Raw genomic sequence first — 13,816 nt, forward strand, 5'->3', positions numbered from 1 at the left:
TCCCAAAACGTGTGCCAGTTTTCATGCAAAATGTGTCATTTCTAAAAATGAAATTTGAGGTGAGAATGTGCTTATCCTCCTGTTAGATAATGAAGACAAAAGTAGTCTTGTGCAAATGGGGAATCCAGGATGAAACTCCTACTCATAACAAAAGAACAGGTAGGACTAGCTAAATATAATAACATGCAATCATTTGCTATCAGTGAGAAGAGTGAAAAGTTTACTTTGCATTCTAAAATAATTACTTCCTATTTAATTTCCATGATCGTTGCAGAATAAATTCCTCACCTTCTCTGACTGAGATGGTTTCATAGGCTACTTTAGAAAATAGTCTACAAGTTCGGAAAAATGGTATCCGATCTCTCATTTAAGTGGCCCACTTCACAGTAAATAGATGAGCTATAAGCAGGCTATTTTTTTTATTTATTTTGCTCTGTTTAATGGTAGAACAGACAGTTCAGCTTTTCCATTGACATTTGTAGGCTACATCTGAATAATGTAATGTGACATTTCTTAATTTATATAAATACATAGTCGTGGCCAAGAATATTGGCACCCTTGGACTTTTTTTTCAATTAAATGCCCCATTTCTTCCTGAACTGTTGAAATGAAAAAAATCTTTGGGTATCCACATATGCATGTCTTAGATTTGCAGTTGAACAAAACAAAAAAATAGGAATAACTGATTAAATGTTAGCTTATTCCACAAAGAAATCCTAAAATGGCCCAGACAATATTATTGGCACCTTCTACAAGTAGTTAGAAAAAATTATACACTGCTCAAAAAAATAAAGGGAACACTTAAACAACACAATGTAACTCCAAGTGTATCACACTTCTGTGAAATCAAACTGTCCACTTAGGAAGCAACACTGATTGACAATACATTTCACATGCTGTTGTGCAAATGGAATAGACAACAGGTGGAAATTATAGGCAATTAGCAAGACACCCCCAATAAAGGAGTGGTTCTGCAGGTGGGGACCACAGACCACTTCTCAGTTCCTATGCTTCCTGGATGATGTTTTGGTCACTTTTGAATGCTGGCGGTGCTTTCACTCTAGTGGTAGCATGAGACGGAGTCTACAACCCACACAAGTGGCTCAGGTAGTGCAGCTCATCCAGGATGGCACATCAATGCGAGCTGTGGCAAGAAGGTTTGCTGTGTCTGTCAGCGTAGTGTCCAGAGCATGGAGGCGCTACCAGGAGACAGGCCAGTACATCAGGAGACGTGGAGGAGGCCGTAGGAGGGCAACAACCCAGCAGCAGGACAGCTACCTCCGCCTTTGTGAAAGGAGGAGCAGGAGGAGCACTGCCAGAGCCCTGTAAAATGACCTCCAGCAGGCCACAAATGTGCATGTGTCTGCTCAAACGGTCAGAAACAGACTCCATGAGGGTGTTATGAGGGCCCGACGTCCACAGGTGGGGGTTGTGCTTACAGCCCAACCCCGTGCAGGACGTTTGGCATTTGCCAGAGAACACCAAGATTGGCAAATTCGCCACTGGCGCCCTGTGCTCTTCACAGATGAAAGCAGGTTCATACTGAGCACGTGACAGACGTGACAGAGTCTGGAGACGCCGTGGAGAACGTTCTGCTGCCTGCAACATCCTCCAGCATGACCGGTTTGGCGGTGGGTCAGTCATGGTGTGGGGTGGCATTTCTTTGGGGGGCCGCACAGCCCTCCATGTGCTCGCCAGAGGTAGCCTGACTGCCATTAGGTACCGAGATGAGATCCTCAGACCCCTTGTGAGACCATATGCTGGTGCGGTTGGCCCTGGGTTCCTCCTAATGCAAGACAATGCTAGACCTCATGTGGCTGGAGTGTGTCAGCAGTTCCTGCAAGAGGAAGGCATTGATGCTATGGACTGGCCCGCCCGTTCCCCAGACCTGAATCCAATTGAGCACATCTGGGACATCATGTCTCGCTCCATCCACCAACGCCACGTTGCACCACACACTGTCCAGGAGTTGGCGGATGCTTTAGTCCAGGTCTGGGAGGAGATCCCTCAGGAGACCATCCGCCACCTCATCAGGAGCTTGCCCAGGTGTTGTAGGGAGGTCATACAGGCACGTGGAGGCCACACACACTACTGAGCCTCATTTTGACTTGTTTTAAGGACATTACATCAAAGTTGGATCAGCCTGTAGTGTGGTTTCCACTTTAATTTTGAGTGTGACTCCAAATCCAGACCTCCATGGGTTGATAAATTGGATTTCCATTGATTATTTTTGTGTGATTTTGTTGTCAGCACATTCAATTATGTAAAGAAAAAAGTATTTAATAAGATTATTTATTTCATTCAGATCTAGGATGTGTTGTTTAAGTGTTCCCTTTATTTTTTTGAGCAGTATATTTCAAGCATGTGATTCTCCTTTACCTTGGAATTGAACTCACTTGTGGTGAGTTGAAGGTGCCTGCAATATAAAAATCACTCATTCAACCAGTTTGAATAGAGAAAAGGACTCATTCTCCTATTTTGTGTCACTGTGTACTACAATGAGCATGGAGAAAGAAAGCAAACTAGAGGATTATCTGAGGTCAGAAACAAGTTTGTAGCCAGGCATGGACAATCTCAAGGCTACAAGTCCATCACCAGAGACCTTGATGTTCCTGTTTCCACCGTACGTAATGTTATCAAGAAGTTTAAGGCCCATGCCACTGTAGCCAGCCTCACTGGATGTGGCCGCAAGAGAGAACTTGATGGAAGATTGTTCAGAAGGATTGTTCGAATGGTGGAGAAAGCACCGCGATCAACTGCCACACAGATTCAAGCTGCCCTTCAGACAGAAGGTACGACCGTTTCAACTCGCACCATCCGTCGCCAACTCAATGAAAGGGAGTTATATGGTAGGAGACCCAGGAGGACCCCACTGCTGAGAGAGAGACATAAGAAAGCCTGACTGCAAATTTGCCAAAACACACCTGAACATGCCAAAATCCTTCTGGGAGAATTTCCTGTGGACAGATGAGACCAAAATAGAGGTTTTGGTAAAGCACACCATCTCTATGTTTACAGAAAACAAAATGAAGCCTTCAAAGAAAAGAACACCTTCCCTACAGTCAAACATGGAGGCAGTTCAGTGATGTTTTGGGGTTGCTTTGCTTCCTCTGTCGTGTGCCTGGGTGTCTTGAAAGTGTGAATGGCATCATGAAATCAGGAGAATACCAAGGCTTTTTGGAGCGCAATGTTGGAAAGCTTGTTCTCCATCGACGGTCATGGGTCTTTCAGCAGGTCAATGACCCCAAACACACTTCAAAAAGCACCCAGGAACGGTTCGAGATAAAACGCCGGACTGTTCTGAAGTAGCCAGCAGTGAGTCCAGATACAAATCCCATTGAAAACCTGTGGAGAGATCTGAGAACGGCAGTTGGGAGAAGGCACCCTTCAAATATAGGAGGACTGGAGCAGTTTGCACAAGCGGAGTGGGCCAAACTGCCTGTAAAGATGTGCAGAAAGCTCATCGATGGCTATAGGAAGCACTTGATTGCAGTTATTTTGACCAAAGACTGCTACCAAATATTAAGTCTAGGGTGTCAATTACATTTTAGTCATTTAGCAGACGCTCTATCAATAATTTTGTTAATGCCATTTCTGTTTATTTTCTGATTTAAATTGATATATTAACTTCTGAATCAAAAACTAAGGTTCTGTAATATTAACAGTAACCAAATTCTTTGGTCAATTTCAACTTATTTTTAGGGAAATTTGTAAGTAATTTTTTTTGCCATGACTGTATATCACAAACATTGTAGAATCAATTCCTCACCTTTTCCTTACCTACTGGATTCCTGGGTTCCTGGGTTGTAACCAGCCATACAACAAATTACCATGCACATCTCTCATTTAATTGGACCTATTAGATATGCTATTATAATTTCAAGTATTTGCTGTATGTTGACGACAGGGTGCAGGGTTTATAACATACAGTAGAATTTGACAAAAAGTTGATACTTTGCATTGACCAGGGGCGGAAATCCCGGTGGGGACACGACCCCCCCATCCTGGGAAAAATATGATTTGTCCCCCCCAATATATCACTGAAACATAACTATGTAATTTAAATTATATTAATAATACGCAATGAAAGCAATTGTGCTGATTATAGACACTTAATAGAGCGTTTTTAAGTTTCAAAAGATTGCGACCCCCCCACCCTTTGCCTCACAATGGTTTGATCCACTGCCAGTTCTTTAGTTGGCAAGGTAACAGAGGGGTCGTATCTACTGTCTGAAAGGCACTCAATGAACGTAACTGACGTGAGGTTAATCTAGTCAATCGCGCACACACACTAGCTGAATATGCAGAGCTAGCGCGCAAATATTAACTATTAAGCTAGCTAGTACCTATTCCATTTATGTGGCGTCGTCAAAGATGGAATCTTTGCGATCGTCAATTTATTCCAAGATCAGCATGCAGATGATGTAAGTTAGTGCTTCAAAGTCCCTGTGATAAGGTTAGCGATAAACTGAAGTCCAAACTGAACTACACTCTCTTCTACCATTGTCTTAAATATATTTAATGGTCTCGTTGCAAAAGCTAAATTGTCGCAAGGGAACTTGTATTTATTTATTTTATTTCACCTTTATTTAACCCGGGTAGCAAAGATTATAGCAAACACCACTGAAACTGAATTGGTGCTCGCTAGCTTTGCAAATTCAGCTATTGTTGGAAGCCAGCCAATATGAAACAAACTATTAAAATTACAAAAAGTTGCAGCATATGTTGTGTAAATGGTGAACTCATACAGCTGTCAACTCTTGTCATTTTAATCCGTTTCACATTTGCTAGCTACCTTTTAGATCAAAGCCCAAATAGAATGATAAAAGATGATAGAAGCCCATCTCCTACTGTAAATAACCTACACACTGTGTGTGTGTGTAGCCAGCCAGCCAGGTAGAAAAATGGCAGAAAAATAAAAGACGGACATCAGAGTATTTTTCAATACACCAAAACGCATAGTAAGAACCCCAGTAGCCTAATATCTCAAAGACTAGTTGATAAAATGTGCATAAGAAAGAAATGAAATTCTAATGGAAATGTTTCACAATGATGTCATTAGGAAGAGCAGGCAACAGATGGCACACAGACAGCAGAGTTGGGGACAGATATGCAGGGACAGACTGGCAGAGACAGGGAGTCTCAGGTAAGTTTGTTGAGTCTTTGTTTGGCAACATTATGAAAGGTTCTCAATTTTTTTGACTTGTAAAATAGGAACATAATTGGAAAATGCCATGGATACCCCCACTCTCAACTTAAACTGGTGACTGAACTAAGATTTGTTAAAGGCAATGGTATTGCTGTTGTGATTAGTTGTGTAGTTTTGGGTAGCGGTAGTTAGGAGTACGGCAAACACCTTATTTCTTTGGTTCCTCAATATACATTTACCATATTACAATGTAGGCTATATGTTACAGCATTACTTTTGGTGTCCCCCTCAGGAATTGCTCTTGAGAATATTTCATTTAATTGTCCCCTCCAAAGTTGATATCAGATTTTCGCCCCTGGCATTGACGTGTGTACATCTATAAAGTAGGCCTATTGTAGTTGACCCCCCCTGGAGCAGACAAAGTTTCAGGCAGTGCAGCATATTTAGGTTCTGGAAAAAGTGAATGCAAAACATTGTTTCAATCGATCTGTTTACAGGTCCACGACAATCTGCAATTGATTTTGTCTTTCAGAAACTGTCAGATACAGCAAATGTCACTGCAAAAGAACATTCTGCCAACACCACAGATATTTGATCAAGTTCACCATCCTTTAGATACTGTCTTGGCCTAATTCCAATACTTCCAAAGTATACAGCAAATAAGGGCGTTGTCACCATAAAAGGTGAATGAATGGTCGACGTTTTTCAGGCAGAGTTATTATGCTCGTTCACTCGCGCAGTTTTACGACAGGTCTGATTTATAATGGTAAACATGGGTATTTTTGTGGTTGTGTAGTTTTTTACAGAAGTGGCGCTCGCAGATATGTTGTATTAAATGTATGCAATGGTTATAAACGAGGCCACTGGAGTTGTGTAATTGTCACCCAGTACATTGGTATTTTATGGCGCTCATTGGGTTTGGCCTTGGAGCATGTTTCTGGTCCGGTGACAGATGCGTCATCCACATTCTGTATTCCAGCTAAACCTCCTTTACTGTAGGGAGGATACAGGAGGGGAAGTGACTAACATTAGAGCCATTCAGACATCCTTTCCATATTCAAAAAGGAAATTGCTACATAGATAGAAATGTCACCAGGAAAGAGAAGTGCAGAGTAAGCCTCCTGTGAAATCCTGTCTTGTTGGGTTGGCAACGTTTGCACAATTAGTCATGTTGATGTTGAAGACACAGCATTGAACATTGTTTGTTGGTTGATTTAGAATTAAAGTCGACATTTGGCAACATACCATGAACAAGTATGGCAACTTGATCTCCCATAGTGCCAGTCAAAAATAAGATGGTTCACTATGCTGTTATGTTTGCTTGAAACCACAAGGGGGCGGATGAGGTGGACACAGCTCGTGTTTAAATAGTGATAGGAATGATTGCCAACTGCCAACTGGACATTGCGCTGCTCAGTTTAGGCTGCGTTTACTCCGGAAGCCCAATTATGATCTTTTTTTCCCTAATTGGCCTTTTGACCAATCAGATCTGCTCTGAAAAAATTTGATATAAAAAAATCTGATATGATTGGCTTAAACACCAATTAGTGGAAAAAAAATATCTGAAATTGACTGCCTGTCTAAAGTCAGCCTAGATATTTTACTTCTGTGGACTCAGACAAATCTGAATGACTCTTATCAACAATAGCCTTGGAATTATTGTTGGATGTGAGTTTGGGGTCCAACCTTCTAGGGAAACCAGATTGTGCAATGGTAGGAATATTGCCTAGAATAGTCCTGGACATACAGTATGTGAGTGAAACAATGTTCCGAGAATGTTTAGAATTGTTCTAGTGTCCAATGTCTATCTTTATATTCATCTTTGAAACGGGCAAAACCCAAATGCACATTTCCGTGGAAAATAAATACGGTTGTACTTCACGTTGTACAGGGAATCCAGTCCGGATTTTCCGTCCTGCCTTGGCAGCAGGGGAGGCAGGTAAACGTTTCTTCCACATCTCGCAGATACAGAAATCAGACTCCAGTTGCCACAGGTGGTTGTACTTTTCCGTGTTTTACTCGTACTTTCCCTCTACTTTGTTCGGCGAGTTGTTTTTCTATGCTGGATCTCGTTGGATTTGAATAGACTTTGGGAGCAACGTCTCCGTACAGCGGAATTTCGCATCTTTGAAAAATATGGCGGGATGTCAGGATCATGTAGCTTCACAAACAATAGCAGCATTAGATCTGTTTCTTGAGGTTTAATGTAGAGACCTTGTGACCGAAGTTTTTCTTGTTTTGTCTTCCCTGGAATTCGTAAAAATGCCGTTCCACCAAAGAATCGTGGAGCCGCGGCATTTGTCTCGGTTGCCCAGGAGGGATGCCAAAACTTTGGGTGAAGAAGATGGGGCTTTCATAGTGGTGGATGGACGCAAACTTCGGAAGCCTGTTTTATTCACAGCCTTGGATGAGGTTTGCTCTCATACATTGATAAACATACTTCACCAACTTTCCGACCTATCACGAAATGCAAGCGACATATTTCTGGGGATTGAGATGGAGGCTGGAATGGTGTTTCAAAGATCCTGCAGGATTCAAGTGCGCCTGGAAACTTTACACAATGCTGTCATCAAGTTCGATCACAAGAAAATCAAAATCCGTAAGTGTGATTGTGATGTTTTTTTGGTTGTCGTGTATTTGACACTACATATTTTCGTTGTTGAAGCAGTTTTTTTTAGGACTACCCAGTCAGTCCTAATGATGTTTATAAATCATTGGTCAGACTTTGTATATAGTAGTTATGGTTTATTGTTCAAAAGTAATACGTGTATCCTTATGCTGTGTGTACAGCGTCATAATAATAGTTTTGTAACAAAATGCAGCCATTTAAAACGAAGTATTATTTAAATTAATCATGAAAGTGTTACTTTAAACTCTTAACGCAGCAAGGTACTTGAGGATAGCTAACGGGTTTGTTAATATTTGAATGAATTAATAACAGATTGTCACATAGTATTGGTAAAAACAAGAGGGCGTGCCACTGTCGAGTAAACACATGGCGTGTGTTTGAGTTAGGTTTGAAGTTATGCTAATACGGTTATTCTACGGGCGTGAGTCCTGTCATATGTGATCGATTTCCAGCAACTCACTGACCATCTGCGCGATCTGGGGCGCCTGTGGCGTGGGGTCTTCAAAGCATGCTTCATAACGACATTTAGGACCTCGGGCTGGAGCGGCAACGACCAACCTTCACACAAGCCGAATCCTTCTGTCTCCTAGTCCTCAAAGATGAACGTGAAATCAATTCCCTTTTTGATAGCCTAATTGTTGACTCTCCACAATCCACACACTATCTTATTTTGAGGGTAGGGACTTATGTTGAAGCTGACGCAATTCTTTCTTCGATAAAAAAAAGAAGAAGCATATGCTCGTATCCAGAGCGATTTAAGGTACTTAGTGAGTGCATACATGTTCGTACTTTTTCGTGCTGATGCTTGTCTTTCACTTTGGCATGTTTTGCTGCCTTGTGCCAGCCAGGCAGCTACGTCACGATTGCAAAGATACTTGCCATACTGCTGCACTGAGTAAACAAACTACTGTAACACTAACTTTTGAATCACAGCAAACTACCTGATTGATTGCCTACTAGTAGTGTGTCAATGTTTTATCTGCCAGGGAACTGTATCCCTGTTGTCTATTTATATTATTTTACCAAAAGGCACATATTTGGATGAATTTACATTTCTTCAGCAGCTTGTTGGGAAACATTTGTTGTCAGGTTGCTGAATTTCCTCCTGGCTTTTACACACCACACACCTCTTTTTGTTTGAATCTACATCCCATGCCAAAATCCCGGGTGAATCTTAATTCAACTACCTCCCAGCAGTCAAAACTTAGTCAAGAGGAAGTACGGTTTAACAGTCTTTTCTTCGTCTGACTTCATCTACTAAAACACCAGACATACGTCCACGTTCCTTTTGAGGAGGACTTATTCACCAACAGCTGTAGACTGACTGTAGCCTACTTCTCCTCCGCCCCAGTGTAACACATACACCACTTAGACACAGTTTATAGAGTATGTATGATGAGTAACAGACAGTAGGTTACATGCTGAACTTGATGGAATCAGTCATCATAATGACACTGAAAGGCAAGTTCTCCAGCTGGTGTAAGTCTACTACTTGACATATAACATATTCACTCCCTAATACCAAAGACCAGATTCAACTTGTTGTCAGAAAGCCCGCTTAATTAAACCTCTGATACCAGATACCCCATCTTATTAACTCTTTACACAGCCTGCGATACCAGATACTCTACTCACTGGTGAAGGCAATACACCAGAGAGACTGTTTTAATAAACCTCAGATACCACATGATACTAAATACCACCACATACCCAACCTCATTCTCCCAGGGTGGAGGCTTCTAGTTATAACCCAACCTCATTCTCCCAGGGTGGAGGCTTCTAGTTACAACCCAACCTCATTCTCCCAGGGTGGAGGCTTATAGTTACAACCCAACCTCATTCTCCCAGGGTGGAGGCTTCTAGTTATAACCCAACCTCATTCTCCCAGGGTGGAGGCTTCTAGTTATAACCCAACCTCATTCTACCAGGGTGGAGGCTTATAGTTATAACCCAACCTCATTCTCCCAGGGTGGAGGCTTATAGTTATAACCCAACCTCATTCTCCCAGGGTGGAGGCTTATAGTTATAACCCAACCTCATTCTCCCAGGGTGGAGGCTTATAGTTACAACCCAACCTCATTCTCCCAGGGTGGAGGCTTCTAGTTATAACCCAACCTCATTCTCCCAGGGTGGAGGCTTCTAGTTATAACCCAACCTCATTCTCCCAGGGTGGAGGCTTATAGTTACAACCCAACCTCATTCTCCCAGGGTGGAGGCTTATAGTTACAACCCAACCTCATTCTCCCAGGGTGGAGGCTTCTAGTTATAACCCAACCTCATTCTCCCAGGGTGGAGGCTTATAGTTACAACCCAACCTCATTCTCCCAGGGTGGAGGCTTATAGTTATAACCCAACCTCATTCTCCCAGGGTGGAGGCTTCTAGTTATAACCCAACCTCATTCTACCAGGGTGTATGCTTGTTAGCAGCTCAATCCCCAACAGACTTTCCCATAGAACCTGGGATTCCACCCGGGTCTGGCGACACCTCCAGTTGCTGGCCAGCCTCTCCCTTTCCATCCTTTAGTCTAGTGTTTCTCAACTCCAGTCCTCCAGTGAATCAGCTGAGCTTGTCCAGAGCTACATCAACAACGTGTGCTGTTGGGGGTACTGGAGGACTGGAGTTAGGAAACACTAGTCTAAGCTACCTGCCGCTCCTAATGGGAAAACACCTGGCCCTACATCAGTCTACCTGTGGGGGTGTTTAAGCCCAACTTAGAGGTTAGTGAAGCCAGTGCAGGTCTTCTCTAGTTTGAGCCAGGAAGTTCTAGACAAGCTGTGAGAGAGACGACTGGAATGTGGTTACATAGGGGAGCTTTAGTGTCCAAGAGAAGCACTGGCATGTTTTAAATGCCCGCCTTAGGTTCTATTACACACACACACACACACACACACACACACACACACACACACACACTTTGATCATATAATAAAATAGGCTCGTTATGACAGTTCTTATTATTGAAATATTAGACTGAATGAAGTTGAGCATAGTCTGTGCTCTCGCTAGGCAAGTCTAGAGGCATTTATGCTACGAGAATGATTTTGTAAAGACACAAAGCCACTGTTGCTATGCTAAAGCTAGCCCATACCCTGCTCTGGGTGCAGGTCTGCGTACAGATGGGAAGGAATCCTGTTACTCGTCAGGCGCAGTAGAATAGCAACAAGAGGAGCCCCTAGCTGCTTGGTGCTTGACATTTAGGGAAGGGCATGTGTGTTTGTGTGTGCGGACACATGCTCCTGAGTTTGTCTGAGGGTCAGAGTTCATTGTAGTGGCATGGTCAGCCTCTGTCTCTCTTTCTGGTGGGAAACACCTGAGTGAATCAAGAGTTAGGTTAAGCAAAGTCAAGTAGTTTATCCCTGTTAGCACTTCAGCCCTCAAAAACGGGTCACTGCCACGCCTGAACTTCAACCAACACAATAACAACTTCTGTCACTTGTGATGGCTCAGTAGGCATGGAGCAGGATGCTGTCAATACCAGAGTTGTTGGATTAATTCCCACATGGGCTACTCAATGATATGTTATCTATAGGCCCAAGTTGGGTAAAGATAAAAGCATTTGCTTTATGAACATGGAATTATTTTGGAGCTACGCTGAAGTTGGCACCATGTAATTAGATGGAATGAAATAGTGCCTATCTTTCCCATTCATTCTCCTCATGCATCTAGCTAGATCAACGACACCACAGATGGTGTGGGAAATGGACTCCTCTTAACCCTAGACTACTTTTGATGGAGACTTCAGAGTGTGATTTGAGGGAGAACTGTTTCTTTAAAGGCGCTACATGTAGAATGTCTCACCCACGTGGGAGCTAGGGAAATTTGAACCACTCTTAGGTTGAATATAAACAATATTTGTGAATATTAACAATATTTGTTGTTATTGAAAAGAGATTTCGCATCGATTTTAGATGGTGCAATTATTCCCAACACTATTCAGTGTTTGTTTTCTCAAATAAACTGAAATTGAGCGAGGCGTGTAGAATTTTAGCAACCAGGAAATGACAGAGCGACGTCTACATTGGCCATTGTTCGGTGTGCTCGGTTAGGTGACCAGGCCTTTTAGTGAAGCCCATGTTATAGAGGGGGGGGGTGCAGTTTTCCCATTTTGATAACAGAACCTGGCATGGCTTTTGTCAAATCTAAAGTTTTCATTTTCAGATTGTGATTTTGCATTGGTCCAAAATAATTTGTTTGTGAGAAAATAATTATACTATTACTCCAGATATATTATGGATATTTTCTGAAATTACAATGCAAAAATTCTACATCTAGTTCCTTTAAGTCTACCATATAATAAGCCAATTTCTGTCATTTGTTAGAAACGGCTTGGCCAAATATAGAGGGTTTGTCTTTCAGTAGGGAGTTGTGGGTTATTTTAATATGGAAAGTGTGTCAAACAGCATTGAAGGTTAATTGGAGTGTAGGCAGTGTTAGGGCCTCCCTTTTCAGATAGCTTAGGACACACACTACAAGCCTGCCTAGACACACACACACACACATTCAGATGCCCTGCTGATCACCACTAACACACACACACACACACCCCAAAGCGGTCACATTCCTCCCCTTATCCCTCTCTGATATTTATAGATGTGTATGTCTTTGCTCGTTCGCCCCTCATCTCTCACACGCTGCCATGTGGAGTGTGTGTGTCTGCCTGGGTGCTTCTCAAGGACCTTTGTGTGTCTGATTTTTTGTTGTCATGGAATCACTCTTACTGAAGGACATGACAGCAGGTCTGGGCTCAGTCTGCTTCAGTCTAAGTTTAGACAGCTACTGTACTGTGTCTCTGTGTCTGCACCCTGTGGCCTATAGTACACACATACCTGCCTAATGATAACTTAAGTGTTTTTCATAGATGAAAGTGCTCTCTAAAGTAAAGGTTATAACATAGTAGGGAGGAAGACTGATGTGGCTCTAATTTGTTGTTCATGTTGTGAACCTTGTTTTCTTAGTCCTGTACGCCCACCTGTCCGACTGGTTTCACATTCCAGCGAGACACGTGTTGTGTGTGTGTGTACACACACACACACACACGGACCAGAACGAGGGTTAAGGGGCTCCTTCTCTCCTCCTGTTGACCTACAGTAGTGGTGAAACGAGGTAACATGATGTTATCACCCTCTCACCCCTCTGTACGCTGGCATGGCCTGGATCCCTCTGTACCCTGGCATGGCCTGGATCCCCCTCTCACCCCTCTGTACCCTGGCATGGCCTGGATCCCCCTCTCACCCCTCTGTACCCTGGCATGGCCTGGATCCCCCTCTCACCCCTCTGTACCCTGGCATGGCCTGGATCCCTCTGTACCCTGGCATGGCCTGGATCCCTCTGTACCCTGGCATGGCCTGGATCCCTCTCTCACTACCCTGGCATGGCCTGGATCCCTCTGTACCCTGGCATGGCCTGGATCCCTCTGTACCCTGGCATGGCCTGGATCCCTCTCTCACCCCTCTGTACCCTGGCATGGCCTGGATCCCCCTCTCACCCCTCTGTACCCTGGCATGGCCTGGATCCCTCTGTACCCTGGCATGGCCTGGATCCCCCTCTCACCCCTCTGTACCCTGGCATGGCCTGGATCCCTCTGTACCCTGGCATGGCCTGGATCCCCCTCTCACCCAACCTGGGGGGTCTGAGGTAGCGTGAGATGCCCACATGGACTCTTTCTCTCATTGCCCCCCCAGAGCCATGGCTCTGCTGCTCCCTCCATTCTGTCATTGGACCCTGGTTGCATTTTAGAACCCGTCTGGCTGCTTCCATTGGCTTCCATTGATGGGAAAGGATTTGTGTATTCTCAAAACGTCCTGACTGGCTTTTGTCCCGTTAGTGATGGCAATGACAGCATGGAGTGAAGTGAGGCCAGGAGACATGGAGTTAGAAAGAGGTGGTGTGTGTGTGTGTGTGTGTGTGTGTGTGTGTGTGTGTGTACACAATGGGTCACAATGTGGAAAAGAAACCCAACTGTCACCACTGGTAAAAGGGAAAGTGACCCCAATGACGTCTTCTCTCACTTCCATGCTAATCTTTTGACTTTGTCATG

The 13,816-nt window shown here is 43.5% G+C and overlaps 1 protein-coding gene across 5 annotated transcripts in view; it reads left to right on the top strand.

Moving 5' to 3' along the window:
- Positions 1-7,120: 7,120 nt before the first annotated feature.
- Positions 7,121-13,816, top strand: part of nhsl1b (NHS-like 1b) — a 169,076-nt gene continuing 162,380 nt past the window's right edge. For 2 of the 5 annotated variants that reach the window (XM_045720942.2, XM_045720941.2), the window contains exon 1: positions 7,121-7,748. In XM_045720942.2, the coding sequence (XP_045576898.1) occupies positions 7,412-7,748 (337 nt within the window). In that variant the 5' untranslated portion in view covers positions 7,121-7,411. The remainder of the gene's footprint in view (positions 7,749-13,816) is intronic. The other 3 variants (XR_014392732.1, XM_045720935.2, XM_045720938.2) reach the window with 2 other exon arrangements.

The sequence above is a fragment of the Salmo salar genome, chromosome 06, assembly GCF_965601325.2.
Source record: "Salmo salar chromosome 06, fSalSal1, whole genome shotgun sequence".
NCBI classification, from domain to species: domain Eukaryota; kingdom Metazoa; phylum Chordata; class Actinopteri; order Salmoniformes; family Salmonidae; genus Salmo; species Salmo salar.